General features: G+C 36.2%; 1 protein-coding gene across 1 annotated transcript in view; it reads right to left on the minus strand.

The window, feature by feature from the left end:
* The window catches only part of LOC128996339 (nuclear pore membrane glycoprotein 210-like), a 46,725-nt gene that overhangs the window by 17,423 nt on the left and 12,862 nt on the right, over positions 1-16,440 (minus strand). The window contains exons 10-18 of the mRNA XM_054421603.1: positions 11,033-11,272; positions 8,911-9,108; positions 5,776-5,917; positions 4,909-5,099; positions 3,659-3,889; positions 2,701-2,904; positions 1,860-2,045; positions 1,124-1,276; positions 261-479 (exon numbers count right to left, since the gene is read on the minus strand). Coding sequence (XP_054277578.1) covers positions 261-479; positions 1,124-1,276; positions 1,860-2,045; positions 2,701-2,904; positions 3,659-3,889; positions 4,909-5,099; positions 5,776-5,917; positions 8,911-9,108; positions 11,033-11,272 — 1,764 coding nt within the window. The remainder of the gene's footprint in view (positions 1-260; positions 480-1,123; positions 1,277-1,859; positions 2,046-2,700; positions 2,905-3,658; positions 3,890-4,908; positions 5,100-5,775; positions 5,918-8,910; positions 9,109-11,032; positions 11,273-16,440) is intronic.

A 16,440-nucleotide genomic window follows, 5' to 3' on the forward strand; every position in this document is an offset into this window, starting at 1 on the left:
TTTTCTAATCTTTGTGTTTCTTGTACCAGAGTAGACTATTTTTTAATCTAGTAAGCCTGCTATTCTGATTGACCAAATTCCTCAAAACTTTACATACTTTTTACAAGTATTGAAATTGACAAGCAACTCAGTTTCAATTCATCACAACATTCACAACCTAGTTTCAGTTATGACATTAAACATGAAATAAGTCTTTACCTTAAACCTTACTTTCTTATTCCACGGAAATTCATTCAATGCTGTAGATTGTTTATACTCACCGCCTGTATCGGGTGCACACGTATCAGAGTGGATGTGGTGATGGAGTTCTTCAACTTGTACCTGACGAGTGCCTGACCAGGCCTCACAGCCCGAGCCACACCCGTGGGTGCCTCCATAGTCAGCACCTCGGGTGCACCCGAGCTCCACTCACCCGCCTCACCCGACCTGTCTAGTAGTGGCATGCAGAAACACGCCACGTCTCCAACAGTCATCTCACTCTGTTGAAAAATGTGATTTTTAATAAGCAAAGTTAATTCCAGTAGTTAAACTTTTGCTAACTAATCATTTAAATCTTTGTTTTGATTTAGAATCTAGGTGATTCGTCTAAAAATTTATGTTTGCAACAAGCTTCAGTTATGGCCAAGCAAACTAATTTAAAAAGCACACCAGCGACGTGTTCCTTACTACAATTCTAACCGGTTCCCACCCCGGTTCATCCTACGGTCCACACGGTGTTCATCCTATACGATGATTAGTCTCGTTGATTTTTCCCAAATCATTATTGGCAACTTTGACTAACTGCCACATAGGAGGAGGGAGCAGCTGTAATAGTAGTGGGAGAACACAGAGCTGTTGTCAGATTCAAACTAGCTCGTTCACAGGAGTTTATTGGAGACCATAATTTACGAACATCCCTCGTATTGACTCTAAATCAATAGGATTCGGTGATGGAAGATACATTATCACATCAGTGTTACCGAGTGTAAGAGCAAAGCCTAAAATCCTATTCAAAGTAACACCTTAACTCAGCTGCATTTCACAGAGGAAGGAGCATAAGTATATAAACAACTTGTCTTTGAGAACCTCATCACCCATCACTGATAGAATACATACATATTACAAAGTAGGTATATTTGATTACCTTGGATGGACTGATCAGATGGTCAACTCTCAGTTTGACATAGTCTTGCGCTACCTTGATGGTGCCAGCATCCCAAACTTTTAGCACTGATGAGCAATAGTCTACCAGACTGGCTACCACAGTTCCGTTCACTTCTCCCCGCACTACCTTAACCTACAAGTAACAAACTCACCATCAAATTTCACATAAAAAATGTACCTATGTTGAAATAACAACTCAGATCTAAATCACTGAAATATGAACGAAAAATATAATTTCTTGTAAGCTAAACAGTTAAATTTGTTTCCTAAATAACTAAATTCAATCTAATAACATCAAGAAAGTTTTGTGAGTTATTGTCCATCTAAATAGTAAATATGTAAAAGAAAAAAAAGGCCTATATGAAATCAAATATTGACATTAAATGATACAGACGGCTCTTTAGGCCAGGTTTTAAGGATTTTGTAGTGGATAGGATGAACAGCAGGCTTGCCTTACTGATTAAGAGTTGAGTCCATATAAACACATAGCTAATCAGAGGACAGCCTAAAACAAGAAACAACTAACCAACTAGAAAAAGGTGCATGCAGTTTTGAAAATTCTATGTTTCATGTGTTAACTGTTACTTCAACTCTATCCGTCAGTAAGGAAAGCCTGCTGTTCATCCTTACCACCACAAAATCCTTGAAATAAAATTCTGTTGAGAGATAAGGGTTTTCAATGGACATTAGCCTATTTTATCTCATGAGTTACTTACACAGTCAAATCTGTTCTGCTGGGTGCGAATGTCCGTGCGTGTGGCAGCAAACACTTGCCCTGCAGTGTCATGATAGCTCAATACAAACTGCAGGTCTAGTCCTCGTGGTAGGGCTGTGATTACCTTGCCCGAACCAACAGACAACTTGGTCTCTACATTCAGCATCACATAGTGGACCGGCTTCACCTGTTAAACACATTGTGAACAAACTGGGGGTAAGTAGTGTAATGATACAAGCTTGTCTAGTTAACAAGGAAGTACAATAAACACCCAGCTACCTCGCTTCAAGCTAGGTCCGTTGGTTTTTAATGAAATCAACTTGTTTTTATTTTATGAACACTAAACAAATAAACTGTATATACACAAAATATTACACATAAAAACAACCCCTGAAACTTCGACCATAATTTAATTTTTTACGAGTAGATGATTCAGTGGCATTTTGGCAACGCTTGGGAAAGTGGTCCATGCCTCTAAAATTTCTGTGAATGCCAGGGATTAAACGAGCCCCTCTGCTACCAAAGTCTGAAAAACTTGCGACAGCATCTGTTACTTTGTTTCTTCAATTTCTTTTTTGACTACAATACAGTTCTCTGTGATGTTTTCTTTCGTGGTTTTCCAGTGATTTGTGTGCTAATCTTGGGATGTTGTGGATACTTTTTTCACTTATGGACAGAATCAGATTCCAGATCCAAAACATCATAAAACAGTCTATATTTTGTCTATAACAATCCTTTCCCTTGAATAATGCGAACAACTACACTAGAAACACACCAAGGACAATACTTTTGACACCACATCCACCGATTCCTTTATCAACATATCCCAGTAGCACCCTTACCTCAATGTTGACCGGCAGATTCTGTTTGAGTCCGTTGTCCTCGATCGAGTGAATGAGCACCGAGGCGGATCCGAGGACACCAAACGCAGCCACGGTGCCTGACTTGCTTACCAACACCACAGGAGCTGACTGTGTGAGAGCTGTATTCTGTGTGCTACGACTGTCCTCAGACAACCCGACCACACTGTAGGTTATGTCACTCACCTGCAAGTTTCAAAGAATAAACTGAACTAGGTATGGAGTGAATGAAAAATTGCAAGTACATAGTGTCTAGCTTGCCATGGAACGTAAGGCCGGCCGCACACCTAATACCATCGCACGGCGAGGTGCCCAATAGAGGAGAGCTGCATACAGCACAGCAACAGCAAGACGTACACAACAGAGAAGTTCCCACTGCTTTCGAAAAATGCTGTCACTGTGCCACATGTGGTGCCGATCCTCGCGCATGCGCACATCTGGTGTGCGCCCAGCCTAAGTAAGCAATCATGGAAACATCAATCATCTCCCCCAATCACAGCAACATCTGTCATTCACAATTGATTGTGAATTTCTAACCACAAACAATGACGATTAAGAGAAAACCAATGTAAAACCAATCATGAATGGATGTCCGGCAATTGGCCATTGATGTTCAGGTTCTATACAAAATTCCATAACAATCCTCAGACTTTTTTGGGTCATTAAAATATTGTACGATTCATGGTTTCGTGGTTGAATGGACAACCTGAAATAAATTAATTTAATAAATGAGATACCCACAGAACCATATTTAAGGGGGTTTTAACCTCAAAAACCTAATACGCTAACGCTAACATTTACAGATTGTTTTAGGATTTGAGCTCAAAACTCAAGAATTTTACTTTCACTAGTTAAATACATTCCTTAAATAAATTACTGTTTTACAAAATCGTTCTCTAACAAGATATTTGTCAAGTTTCTAACAACAAATTTTACTCACAGAGTCCTTGTTGGTGCGTAGATGCATCTGAGAGAACGGAGCCATCAGTAGTGTTGACGCCTTGTAGTTGTCAGGCTTGGTGAGGGACAGATCCTCGTATATCTCTAAATCAAGTTGGTCAAAGAACTCAACGTTGTGCCGAGCTGTCCTCATGGTTACGTTGAGATGTACAGTGACTCGGCCAGGCTTGAGCCCAAGCACTCTCATAGACAATCTGTCTTTTTCGGGCACCTGTAAAAGGGTAATAAGAAATCAAAGTAAATAGGAAATTCTAGGGGTTTGTGTAGTTTGTAGGATAGTAACTTGGGCTTAATAGAAACACAACAGTGTACCAGATTCTTAAATTCTGTCTGAAAAAATAACTTTTATCATGGAAAGATCATACTAAATTAGTTATATTAATGGAGCTTGTCATAGTTATAAGACAGGACAATAAAGTCTGACATACTCGGTGTAAAGTGGACTGGAAGGGTGCTGGGTTTGAGAAATGCTTCTAACTAACTTCTTTTGTAAGACAAAAATTTCCTCTATCCTACTGCAATTGCTGTAAAAGATAATATTGTATCTGAAAATAGATTGAAAATAAGCAAGATAGGCTGTTTTATTATAATTTTGACAAAATACTCTTGAAAGCTTAGAACTTATGTAATCGATATGAGATCCCCAAGAAAAGGTCTTATCCAGATAAATATCACGTGTTCATGATTCAGATAAATAGGTTACAGAGACGTTCACGATATCACTGCCATGATAGATGTTCGCAATATCACCGCAATCACGGGAGATGATCATTGTTACCACAGGAAACGTTCACAATTTTACTGCCATCACGGGATAAGTTCATGATTTCATCACAACCGCTTGAGACATTCACAATTTACTGTGATCACGGAAGATGCAAGTTTTGTTTTTATGGCCGATTTTGGAATGGGACTTGAAGATCATCACTTTTTGATTTTACTGGAACCCCCACTACCTATCCTGCAGACCCGCATTAACTAGAGCTCCATTCTGCAGGTATGCGTGAATCATAATTCTTGGTCTAAACATCCTTTAGCTAGTGCTAATGGAAAAGACAACATTCTGTTACTCTGTGTTAACTATTTCACTTGACTATAACTAACAGCCTTTTTTCTAGTTTTTATGGTACACATCTTAAACATTTACACAGTTTACACAACTGATTTTACATAGCCTATATGTATAGGAACCCAGATAGTCAAAATGCCTTCAACAATGACACAATTTACCTCGAGCCCTGTCCCGTAGAAGACATCTTGTAGTTGCACAGTGTCCGGCACGGAGGTAGACCATCTGAACACTAGAGGTGGTTGTATAGAGCCCAGCGCCAGTGGGGATAGTTTGTCAGGTATCCCAGCAGCCCACAGAGGCATCTTGCAGCCCACCTGCAGCTTCACAAGTGGACTGTGGATCTTGACACCTGACACAGTAAAATGGATAAAATATGTATGCAAATAAAATGTGCAAACCGATTTGCATGACATTTTAAGGTAAAAATATTTTTAAATTGTATTTGTAGTATTGAAGAAAAATAATTTTTGCTATTGGGCTCCCTGGTTTCTTTTAGTGTGGACTCAGTTGAGCGGCAGTCATAAAGGATTGGCCTCCGCATCAGTCAGGCTTAGGAGACCGTACAAATTCTTGGGTTCACAGTTCCCTGTCCACAGACTACGAGAGACGTAGGAATTGGCTAACTCCGGAACCCGCTAACTTGATTTTGTCTCGCGGTGGAATTGGCTAACTCCGGAACCCGCTAACCCGCTCTAGAGCCAGGTTAGCGGGTTCCGGAGTTAGCCAATTCCGAAACCGAACAAGTTAGCGAGTTCCTCTCATCGACCAAATTTGAAGATAGGGCATTTAACATGGGGTTAGCGAGTTCCAGAGTTAGCCAATTCCGCGGACCCGACTACGACCTTAGACAAATGTACTTTTGGTTGAAAGAGTTCTACCATTTTACCCCCAGGGGAGTGAGCTGGTCTGGTAGAGTGTGGGAGTTTGGATCCCTAGGTTCTGGATCAAATCCCGCCAAACACCAATAGTTTTAGCTGTGACACAGTAGGACTATGTGTTTAGGAAGGAAATGTAAAAAGTCTTACCCTCAAGTGGAATGACGTGCACATTGACTGTATCTTTGCTGTAGACCACCTTGCTGCCAGTAGACTTGTAGTAACCAATGGCTGAACCAGTCACAGTCATGTCTCCCACTCTCTGTGCTTCTATGAGGCCAGCTCCATTAACCTGGAAAATATTCAATATACAGGGTTTACATAAAATAATGGTGCGGTTTAATTATGAAATAAAAAGATAAAGAGAAAAGGTACAAAAAAACTATTTACTTTATTGGATTCCTTACATTAAAAAGATTTTATACATATCTAATAAAGCTCAACATGGCCACCATTCCTTGCCCTGCAGACGTCCAAAGATAATCTACTTCAGCCCACATATTTTGCAACATTTCTTTTGTCACCGTTGAAACTGAAATCTGTTGTTTTTATTTTTTGAAGAAGTTGAATTTTGTAGGCATGAGCATGGAGTCTTTTGTGTAAAACTTTCTGAAGAGTACTTACATGTATTCGTAATTCAATACTACGGCGAGGGAGGGATGTCTTTGGACATCTAACACAAGATAGTCTGATGTCTTCAACTGTCTTTTTTAGATACTGGTGGTCTACCAGGTCTACTTTGCTTTTTAACTGACCCAGTGTTTATGAATTGCTTACTCCAAAGAAAAATGTTGTTTTTATGAGGCGGAGCTTTATTGAATGTTCTTCGAAATGCCCATTGCACCAAAGTCACTGAATTTAACTCACAACAATACACACTTAGCTTTTTCCTAATCTGAAAACATGTTGGTAAAAAAAACTCAAATTATTGAATAAGAAGTGTTTTGAATGGCACAACAATCAAAACAGCTGTTTTAACTAATGTGAACAAAACTGTTTGAGCTACTGAAAACAAGGATACCAACAGAAGATATTTAATTTGTCTTATAACAGTTTTACAGTATGTTAAAACCGCACCATTATTTTGTAGAAACCCTGTACAATCTAGATGCACAACATTGTTAAGGCCAAACTTTTTAGATATTATAACATCCAAATTATAAATATATGAAGATTATTTTTAACAATATTTCAATTAAGAAGGATTAAATACAAAAAGAACTTAGTAGACCACAAGCTCCTCCTATCGCTCCTACTCATCCCATCCCTTGGGTATGAGACAACAACACGTTCTGTCCCGTAAGTTTTAAGGTGTTTTAATTCTACATCGTTGCTGAGAGGCAGACGTCAAAGTCACAAGGATCATTTTCGTCATCTTGCGCGATCACGGCAATTTTCCGATCAAGCCATCTTCGCAGATGAGTCGGGTATCGGTATCAGGATCGACTTTTGACGACCAATTCTCGATACTGTACCAATACCAATGTCCAACTATCGTTTGTATCGAGAATCAACTCATCCTTAATTTTGGGGAAAGTAGTCAAAATCCAAACGTTTATCAAATCAAATCAAATCAAAATATCATTTATTTCGCAAAAAAACAGACATAACATAATATTATGATCACTGTACAAAAGTATTTACAATATTATTTATTTTTCTAGGTTATATTTAATTTTCTATAAAAGCTTTTTAAATCAAGCGAAATTATCCCCCACAAAGGATAATTTAATCCTGTGAGTGGGAGAGAGTCGTTATATTATTAGAGATTTTTTTTTAATTATTATGAAAAAAAGGAAATTAGAACAAGTTAAAAGTTGAAAGTTGCGCTGGAGGACTGAGCGAATGGTGCCCCCCACCTCCCCCCTACCCTACCCCCAAAAGATAACCTACTACTATACTTCCCAAGCACACCCAAACCCACACTCGCGCGCACACACCCACACACACACACCCACACACACACACATACACACTGCTGCACTCACTCCAACACCAACAGGCGGCTGGTAGCCCTACTAGTAGGGCCGTCAATGCTCTGTCCCTGTGGCGCAGAATCGGGAACCGCTCACATACGTGCTTGCATACAATCGTTCTTTCACTCTATCAGCTGATATGAGTGTAAATTTGTTGCCTGTAGGTTGATCATTGTCTGTAGGTTGAGATCAGTAAATTTTGAGCAGTTGATCTCCCAATGCTTTGTAGCCATAGGGTAATTTGTTTTTTGTATTTGACCAGTGGTTCAAAATATAGTTTTCGCGTAAGTTGTAGGGCAGATTGTTGTAGATAGTGTGAGCAACATAGTAACAATTTGTTGTAGAGTAGGTTCTATTTATTCTCGGTAAATAAATTCCTCCACCTAGTGCATGTCTGGTTCTGTATTCGTGTGTTACTCTTTCAAAAATGTCATTTGAGTGTTTGAATATGTAAATAGTCATGGTTCGAATAAACAATTGTCTGATGTCGAGAACGTTCATTTCATTGAAGAGAGCATCCGAAGGGTAGCGCCGACTCCTGCCTAAGGCTGCTTTTATTATCGCTTTTTGGGTGATAATTAATGGCTTTAAAATATAACCATATGCACAGCAGCCCCAGGCTATTATTCCTCCGTCAAGTAGGGACTGCACGTAAGCAAAATATGCAATTCTGATTTCTTCAAACTCCAAAATCTGCTGTAACTGGTTAAAAGCATAGATATATTTTCTTAGTTTATTATTTAGATATGATACGTGGTCTGCCCATGAAAGTTTAGAATCAATCATTATGCCAAGGTATTTATATTTTTTCACTCTATCTATCACTGGACAGTCACAATCCGAATCAAAGTTAGCACAAGAATGAATTTTCAACTCATTGATGAGTGTATCACCACGATGACTAAAAGCGATGTCATGGATCTTATTGGATTTCCCATTAGGTATCAAGTAAATTTATCATGCAAACTTTTTCATTCTTTAACATGTATTTATTTGTATTAAATCACCTTAACAGAACAATTATCAAAATTTTTTATAAAAAAACAGTAAGCCTACCAATAAACTTATTGTAGCCTACTGCTAGTTTCGCCTCCACCTAAAATTTATGTCTTGCAGATGTCTAGTTTATTAAGTTTTGTTAATAGATTAGGTTTAGATGTTTTGATTGTTTTATCCGGTATGTTCCACCTAGCCTATAACTTTTAACTTTTTAATTTTTATTGTTTTATGCATTAAACCTATGTTACCATATGTTTTATACTATGAATAACAATGAATGACAATGAAGGATTTGATTTGATAGGCCTACCTTAGCAATAGTTGAGTCGGATGAGGTGAACTCCATGGCAGTGTCGGGTTTGGGTCCCCCCACAGTCGTCAGTTGGAACAGCGCCCCCACGGGGAGGGTGAGCTGATGAGGGAACAGCCGCAAGGGAGGGAAGACCTGGAGGGGCTGAGGGTGACTGCGTATCTCCCTCTCTCCATAGCCACTGGTGAAACTTATTGACTGTTGACATAAGAAAAATCGTAAATTATCAAAACTAAGTCCGCCTAATGGAAAAGAAAGGAAATATTGTATTTTATTTCCTATTGAAGGCTAAATTACCTTTTGAAAAATAAAAATATCTTAACTAAATATCTTATTGAATTTTTGAAATATTATCAACTAGCAGAGTACCCGTCCTTCGTACGGGGTTGGAATATAAGTATAAAATGCTTATTGCAGTTATACTCAAGCTTTGCAATTGCAATGGGTGGAGGACACAGTTTGATAAAATTTGCTTTTTTTAAATTTACAGTATTCTATAGTATTACACATCTACCATAGCCATAATGTTCTACCATTTTACCTAAACAATAGAGAAAAATAAATTATCAATTCGCAAAATATCACAAATTATTCATGAAATGAAAAAAATATACATAACTGTAAACAATCCTACTTTGACAGTTCTCATTGCGAATCACAGTTTTTTGTTGCTGCTTAGTTCAAATTAGCTGTTTTCATAAATGCAAAAAAAATATAGTGCTGCACCCTGTTGGTTAATCTTATAACTTTTTAATGCTTTTCCATATCATAGAACCAACTTTTTTTAGTTGAAACAGCTGACTAAATTCTTTAATAATTCCCTTTAAATATGAATACTCATAAGGTTAACATGGGGAATTACAGAGCCACTGGGGCGGAGCCCGAAAGGATTTTTGAGATAAGAATATGCCTATATGTTAATCGGGAATGTAAGCTATCATCATGCCAAATTTCAGCCCAATCCGTCCAGTGGTTTATGCGTGATTGAACTTCAAACAAACAAACAAACACACAAACTTTCACATTTATAATATTAGTAAGATTAGTAAGATGTAAATTACAAATAGAACAGGTCCAAGTGTCGATTGCTGGACCACACCATACTCCACTGGCAATACATCGTTTAAATGTTCACCGAATGAGACAGTCTGTAGCCTATTAGAGAGGTAGCTGCTGAACAAAATTAACAGAAGCGTTTCATTACAATTTTCAGAGCTTTAATGACCTTTTTTATAAATCGCTGGGACATCATTACAGTCTCCTGGGATCATGCCGAAAATTTTCCATTTTGGTTCAGACATTTTAGCCATTGCAAAAATTCTAGCCGCTTGCAAACCTCTAACTTAAATGACCCGGCCCGAGCTTAGCTCAACAATTATTTCTCCAAATCCAAATTCACTTTATCGTCACATAAAAACATTTGTACATAGTAAAGCTATTTAACTGGTGACATTGTCAATTCAACATAAACCTAAAAATACAATTAAGTTACAGAAGATTTTTGTCTGACTCTAAAACAACAATTACATATAACAATGCTGCTTAATTTTGTAAAAAGTCACTTACAGAGTAAAATACTTGGTTTAAAAGATAACTTTTTAGAGTATTCTTAAAACTCTTTAAACGGATTTGGCTTTTAATGTTTGTCGGTAGATTATTAAAGAACTTCATACCCATGTAACTAGGGCCCTTTTCATAGATTGTTAAGTTATGTATTTGGTATTGAAAGTTGTCTTTGCACCTTGTGTTGTATGCATGTAAATGCTGCTGTCCACAAAGAAGATCAAAATTCTTCTGAATGAACAGTAAGCATGAATATATAGAGAGAGGGAAGGCTCAATAATCCTAACTGTTTAAACTTAATAACCAAATGACTCAATAATTAAACCAAATAATAAATTACTCTAAACAGATCTCTCAGGTCAACGGTTGGTTGGCCCGATCTGAGTCAAAAATATTAGGGAGTCCTGACTCCTAGAATAGATACACAAATGAAAGATTACAGAACTAAACACACTGATACTTTTCCTAAATTAAGACTCTTATTTTACTTAGACAAGATGCAGAACTCTTGTAATTTTTCTAAGCTTTTCTACATTTAAGACACAGCGGAGAAACTCACCGTCGAGCCTAATTCCAATCCGGTGATGTTAAACCTGACAAGCCCGTCCGTGTTGTCGTCTGTCAGACGCGTGATGGTCACCAGCTGACTATCTAAATGAGGCCGCAGCTCTAGCAGATCAGAGTCAGACACAGAGAGTGCGTTGTCAACTGTGTCATACAACCACACCACCGCAGTAATGGTACTGCCTTGCTGTACTCTATCTACCATCTCGACCTGCATGCTGCCCACCTTCAGTACCTACGAGTAAATATGGATGGTAAAAACATTGTCCAGGATATGATATAGCCTTATACAACATATTATAGCCTATATAATATTATAGCCTAGATGTTCAATGATCAAAAAATCTAGTACATATTAAGTAATCTTGCTCTTTCTAGTAAAACTTACTACACAATGGACATTTAAAATTATTTAAATGTTTGTAGTAAGTTACAACGGACACGTTGCAGAAAGTCAACAGTCCCGGAAGGTCAAATAATTTATACCTGTGCCGCTAGGTCAAAAACTACAATGTTTGCAGTGTCTGTAGATCAAAAATCCCAGTAAGTCAAATAGTACAGTCCGAGCTAAAAACATGGTCTATGTTAAAGCAATTGACTTATTGAGAATTTGACCTAATGCAACAGCAGTTTTAATATAACGAAATAAGATAAAATATAAGTTCAATTTCGCTGAGTCAACAGTGCCGGAAGGTCAAAAGTATAATCTGTTAAAAACAACGATAGTCCTCTCGACGCATGACTTCAATAATTTCGTGTTTTGGTGTGCTTAAAGTTGTGCTAAAATTTTGAAAATTGGCACAGAGCTCCTTGGTTAGTCCTACTCGATGACTATTTCGTTGGAACTTTAAACTATTTACCGATCTAATTAATAAAAATTGATATGTATGGTGAAATAGTTTTAAATCGTGATTTCTAACATGAAAAAGTTAGCATGCGAGATTTTTTTTTTTTGGGTTAGAGAGGTTTTGTCTGTGGCAAAGTTGTAGCTAAAAGTTTGATGCGTAAAATATATTTTTTTGAATTTCTTACAATCAGTTCAATAGATAACTTGGGTGGAAGAGGACGGCAAATTTAGCATTTCGCAACGCATGGAAAGGACTACATCGTACGATGCGACTACTGAGTGGACTTTTAATTTACAGTTCTAAGGACATGAAAAAGATGAAATACAGATCACCAGTACATTCATATTATTTATAAAACATCTTTCTGTATTACCAGCTTACATTTTTCACTTATATTAATAAGAATACATCATAAACAGGGTGTTAAAAATAAGCGGGGAGATACTTTACCTAGTAATTCCTTGGGTCAAAATAAACAGAAAATGAAGGATAACATTTTTTCCAAAATCGTTTCGTTTAATTAGATATCCGCCAATTTGTATTTTTTACATACAAATATTTATCTTTACACTTTTTCAACCGATGTTTATGAAACTTGGTATGTATGTTAAGGTAGGGACCCATGTTATAAAAAAAGATTCATCTCGATTCACCCTAAAACTTCAAAATTTAACACTTAACTACAATATAATATACTTTACTACACCACAATATTTACGTATCACCATAAATCTTTAATAAAATAAAACGTTCACATTTTTAAAATCCAAAATAAATCAATATAATCTTTCTTTTTTGAAAAATATAGTAAAAAAAAGGCGATGTTAAAATAACGACAGGCGAGTTTCGATCTGGGTGTTTCAGGTTTGAACCTAGGAGGATTTAACATTAATTAACATTAATGTTTAATCCTCCTAGGTTTGAACTGATTGAGCGGAATACATGAAACCGAAGGGGGGAGGTAGCAGCAAGTGCACTAGTACTTACTAGTGTCCAATAACAATTTAAATGGATTTAACCAAAACCTTTTCTATTTCACTTATTTTTAGCTGTTAAATTTCAAACGATACGTTTTAGCTACATCATTAACATTATTATCATCATCATCGTTTGAGTTTGGGTTTGCGGCAATGTATTTTTATGAATAAAACCTTTAATTTGATACCAAACTTGACCTCTGCTGCTATTAATTGACTGAATGGACTATTAATTAACAGCTGTGTGTAAGGATTATGTCGGCCTTAGTCACTAACAGGACAACAAGATCGCTCCACTCATCACACACTCATCTCCATTCATACTTGGATTAAAATGCATACATTTGTATGGTTGACATTTCAAAAACAGGTAAAATAGTATTAAAATTATATAAGAATTTTGTCTTAGTATTTGTGGTCCATCCCCCTTAAGGGATAAAAAAGTGATAATAGCTTAAGACAGTAGATATTTATGGCTATTATTGATATACCAAGTCTCACTACTTTATCTATATTGTTAAAAAAATATAGCCAATCCAGGACTTTTCAACCATACTGTATAAGGCCAACACGAAATTTTTCCGTTGAACTCCTCCGAATTTCTTAGGCGATTTTGACCATTCATGTCTCATTAGAAAGAGCGTGTCAAATACATTTGCAAACCAACCTTACATTTTTTAAATCCCTTGGGCTCAGCCCCAGTGGCACTTAAAGAACCCATGTTATGCCTATGAAGAACATATTGATTTATTTATATTAGGATCAGCTCAATTAGTTGCTGTTATGCAATTCAAGGATATAATGTAGGCTACATTATTAACATGTTACTGATTTGTTTGAAATACTATATTTACTATTTCAATTTGGGTTTGCTGGATAATTTAATCCATTTTACCAAACATAAAAAATTAATGGACAAAGTACTATATTTCATGAGCAATCATTGAAAGGACCGATTGAAGTCCTCATCAACCAAAAGAATGCCTACTAAAGCAAATAAAATTAAGACGAACATGTAATGCACGAAATCAGGTGGTTCTTAAGTATGTGAAAAAATGTATTGCTATTCAAAAACAGACGGAAAATTGTAAACATATTCGTGATAATGGGTGTAACATGGCTACATTATCAATGACAAACGTGGACAACCTTATACGAGTGTGAGTAAGTCCGAAAACAACTCTAAAAAACAATAAGCAATAAATTGCAAGAACCGTTGCTTATATCATTGGGTATACACGTATCTACTGACGTGTACACTCAATGCTTATATCGAACTGTTATATGTACATCGTGAGTATTTCCATTAGTTGTTCCATTTAGTTGTGTGTCCATTAGTATAATATTTTAGTTGACTCTTTTAAAGTCAGCGGAAATTGTAACTGTTATTACCCTTGAAATAATGTTTGTGTAGTACTTTGCAATCCTACCAATGCTTATAGAATCATACGATTACAATTTTCTGGTTAGAATATGTCGCATAGAGTGGTGACTACTGTATCTAGTTTTTTGAAATTCATCCGCCATTTGGCCAAATATGAAATTTCTTATGGAAAACCCTATATTTTATCATGTTTTCGGATAGAATAGGTAATTTAAAAACTTTATTACCTTTGACATTTTTTCGATAAACCCACTCGTTTAGGAGTTACAGCCTATGGAAAAATGACTTCCGGTGTAATACTTTTAATACTTTTTAGTATATTTTACATCATGTAGCTCATAAACAAGTAAGTTTATAGCAAAAATGCGAAGAGTAAAAAAGTCTAACAATTGCATCCACATTCCAAAAAGACCATAAAATTCATTAAAAATATGAATTATACTATTTAAAAAATGGCGGCAAACTTGAAAAGTGGAAAACTTTTTATTTTATAGTCTTTAAGGAATGTAGATGCAATTCTAAGACTAATTTACTTTTTGCAATTTTGCTCTAAACTTACTCGTTTAGGAGCTACATGATGTAAAATGTACACCGGAAGTCATTTTTCCATATGCTGTACTCCTAAACGAGTGGGTTTATCGAAAAAATGACAAGGCTAAAAACGTTTTTAAACTGCATATTCTATCCGAAAACATGATAAAAAAACTAAAATCATATTTTTAACTGCCACAAAAAATAAAGGAATGTCCCCCATTTAAAGTTTTCTCTAATTCTTACCGTTTCCGATTTCCCAATGGTGGCCTCCTTGACTTGATCACCCTGTATATATGAATTTGAACGGATGGTGTTTTTGGCCTCTAGGGGCCTCAAAACGAAAAATTAAATCGGTCCCGGGTCCAGGTGTTACCGTACTATAAGTACTATGGTAATAGCTTATTCCCTATATGGGAAATTCGCCAAAAACCTAATAGTTATATAGAACAATATTACATTCAACCAGCTGTTAGTTAAAACAAATTATATGGGACTAAAACAAATCGATGATTACAAAGATCCCTTTAAAAAATCATTTGAACATCCTACTATTTTACTATGCATATTTAATTAATGTGCCATCCTCATTCCTAAGAATTAAATGTATCAATGGTCATCATTACACATAGTATAAATAAGTCAACTCTAAATATGTGTCTTTACATTTGTTTCCAAATGCTGAATTTGTGTCACAAATGCTGAATGTTTACAGCTGTTATGTTAAGCAAATTATATTGTACTAAAAGCTAACTTAGAAGGTTAGCGTCGGCTGCTAGACTTTTTAAAAATTAAAACTTAATTTCTAAAAAACTGGGACCCTTAATTATAATTATGGCTTTGACATTCCCTAGTTCTCAAAATTATCTTTCTTTCATCACAAAAATAATGAAAATCCGTCGACTGGTTGATTCAGAATGTGAAAAAACCCCATTTACGTTTTAATAATATATATGATAGTTGGACAGGTTTCAACCCTTTCGAGGCGTAATACATTTACACAGTTTATGTGTAGACTACATTATAACTCATAAAATAGTTCTAAAATTAAATGGATCTCCTTTTACAAACGTATATAATAACCAAAAATTTTCAGATCGTCCTTGCGTGTATTTCATGCCACAAATTTTGACAAAAGGCTTTTTATTACATCAACTATACCTACTTACAGTGTTGACCAAACAGTTGGCAAGAAGCACGAATAGATGAGCTATGTACCAAATATGATAATTTTAGCTCTATTCTAATTATGACAAAACACGAAGTAACTAAAAGCGAGTTTTGTTGGTGTAGTAAGCGTTGCAGGAGGTCTACTTTACACTGAATCGACGTTCACTTTTATTGCTTTTGATCTTCCGGCACTGTTGACTCAGCGAAACTGAACTTGTATTTTACCGTATTTTGTTATATTAAAACTGCTGTTGCATTAGGTCAAATTCCCAATAAGTCAATTGCTATAAATATATTGCTATATTGAGTCAAAAGGTATAAATTATTTGATCTTCCGGGACTGTTGACTTCCAGCAACATTCCCGTTACAACAAGCTATGTTAGCTTAAATAACCACACTAATTATTTGTAAACTGAAGAAAGTAGGGATTGGAGGTCAGATATTGCAACTTCTCTCAAGCTACCAATCAAATAGAAAGCAACACATAGTAAT

The sequence above is a fragment of the Macrosteles quadrilineatus genome, unplaced genomic scaffold (genome assembly GCF_028750875.1).
Source record: "Macrosteles quadrilineatus isolate MER2022 unplaced genomic scaffold, UCM_ALF_1.0 Scaffold_6__1_contigs__length_79288215, whole genome shotgun sequence".
Lineage (NCBI taxonomy): Eukaryota > Metazoa > Arthropoda > Insecta > Hemiptera > Cicadellidae > Macrosteles > Macrosteles quadrilineatus.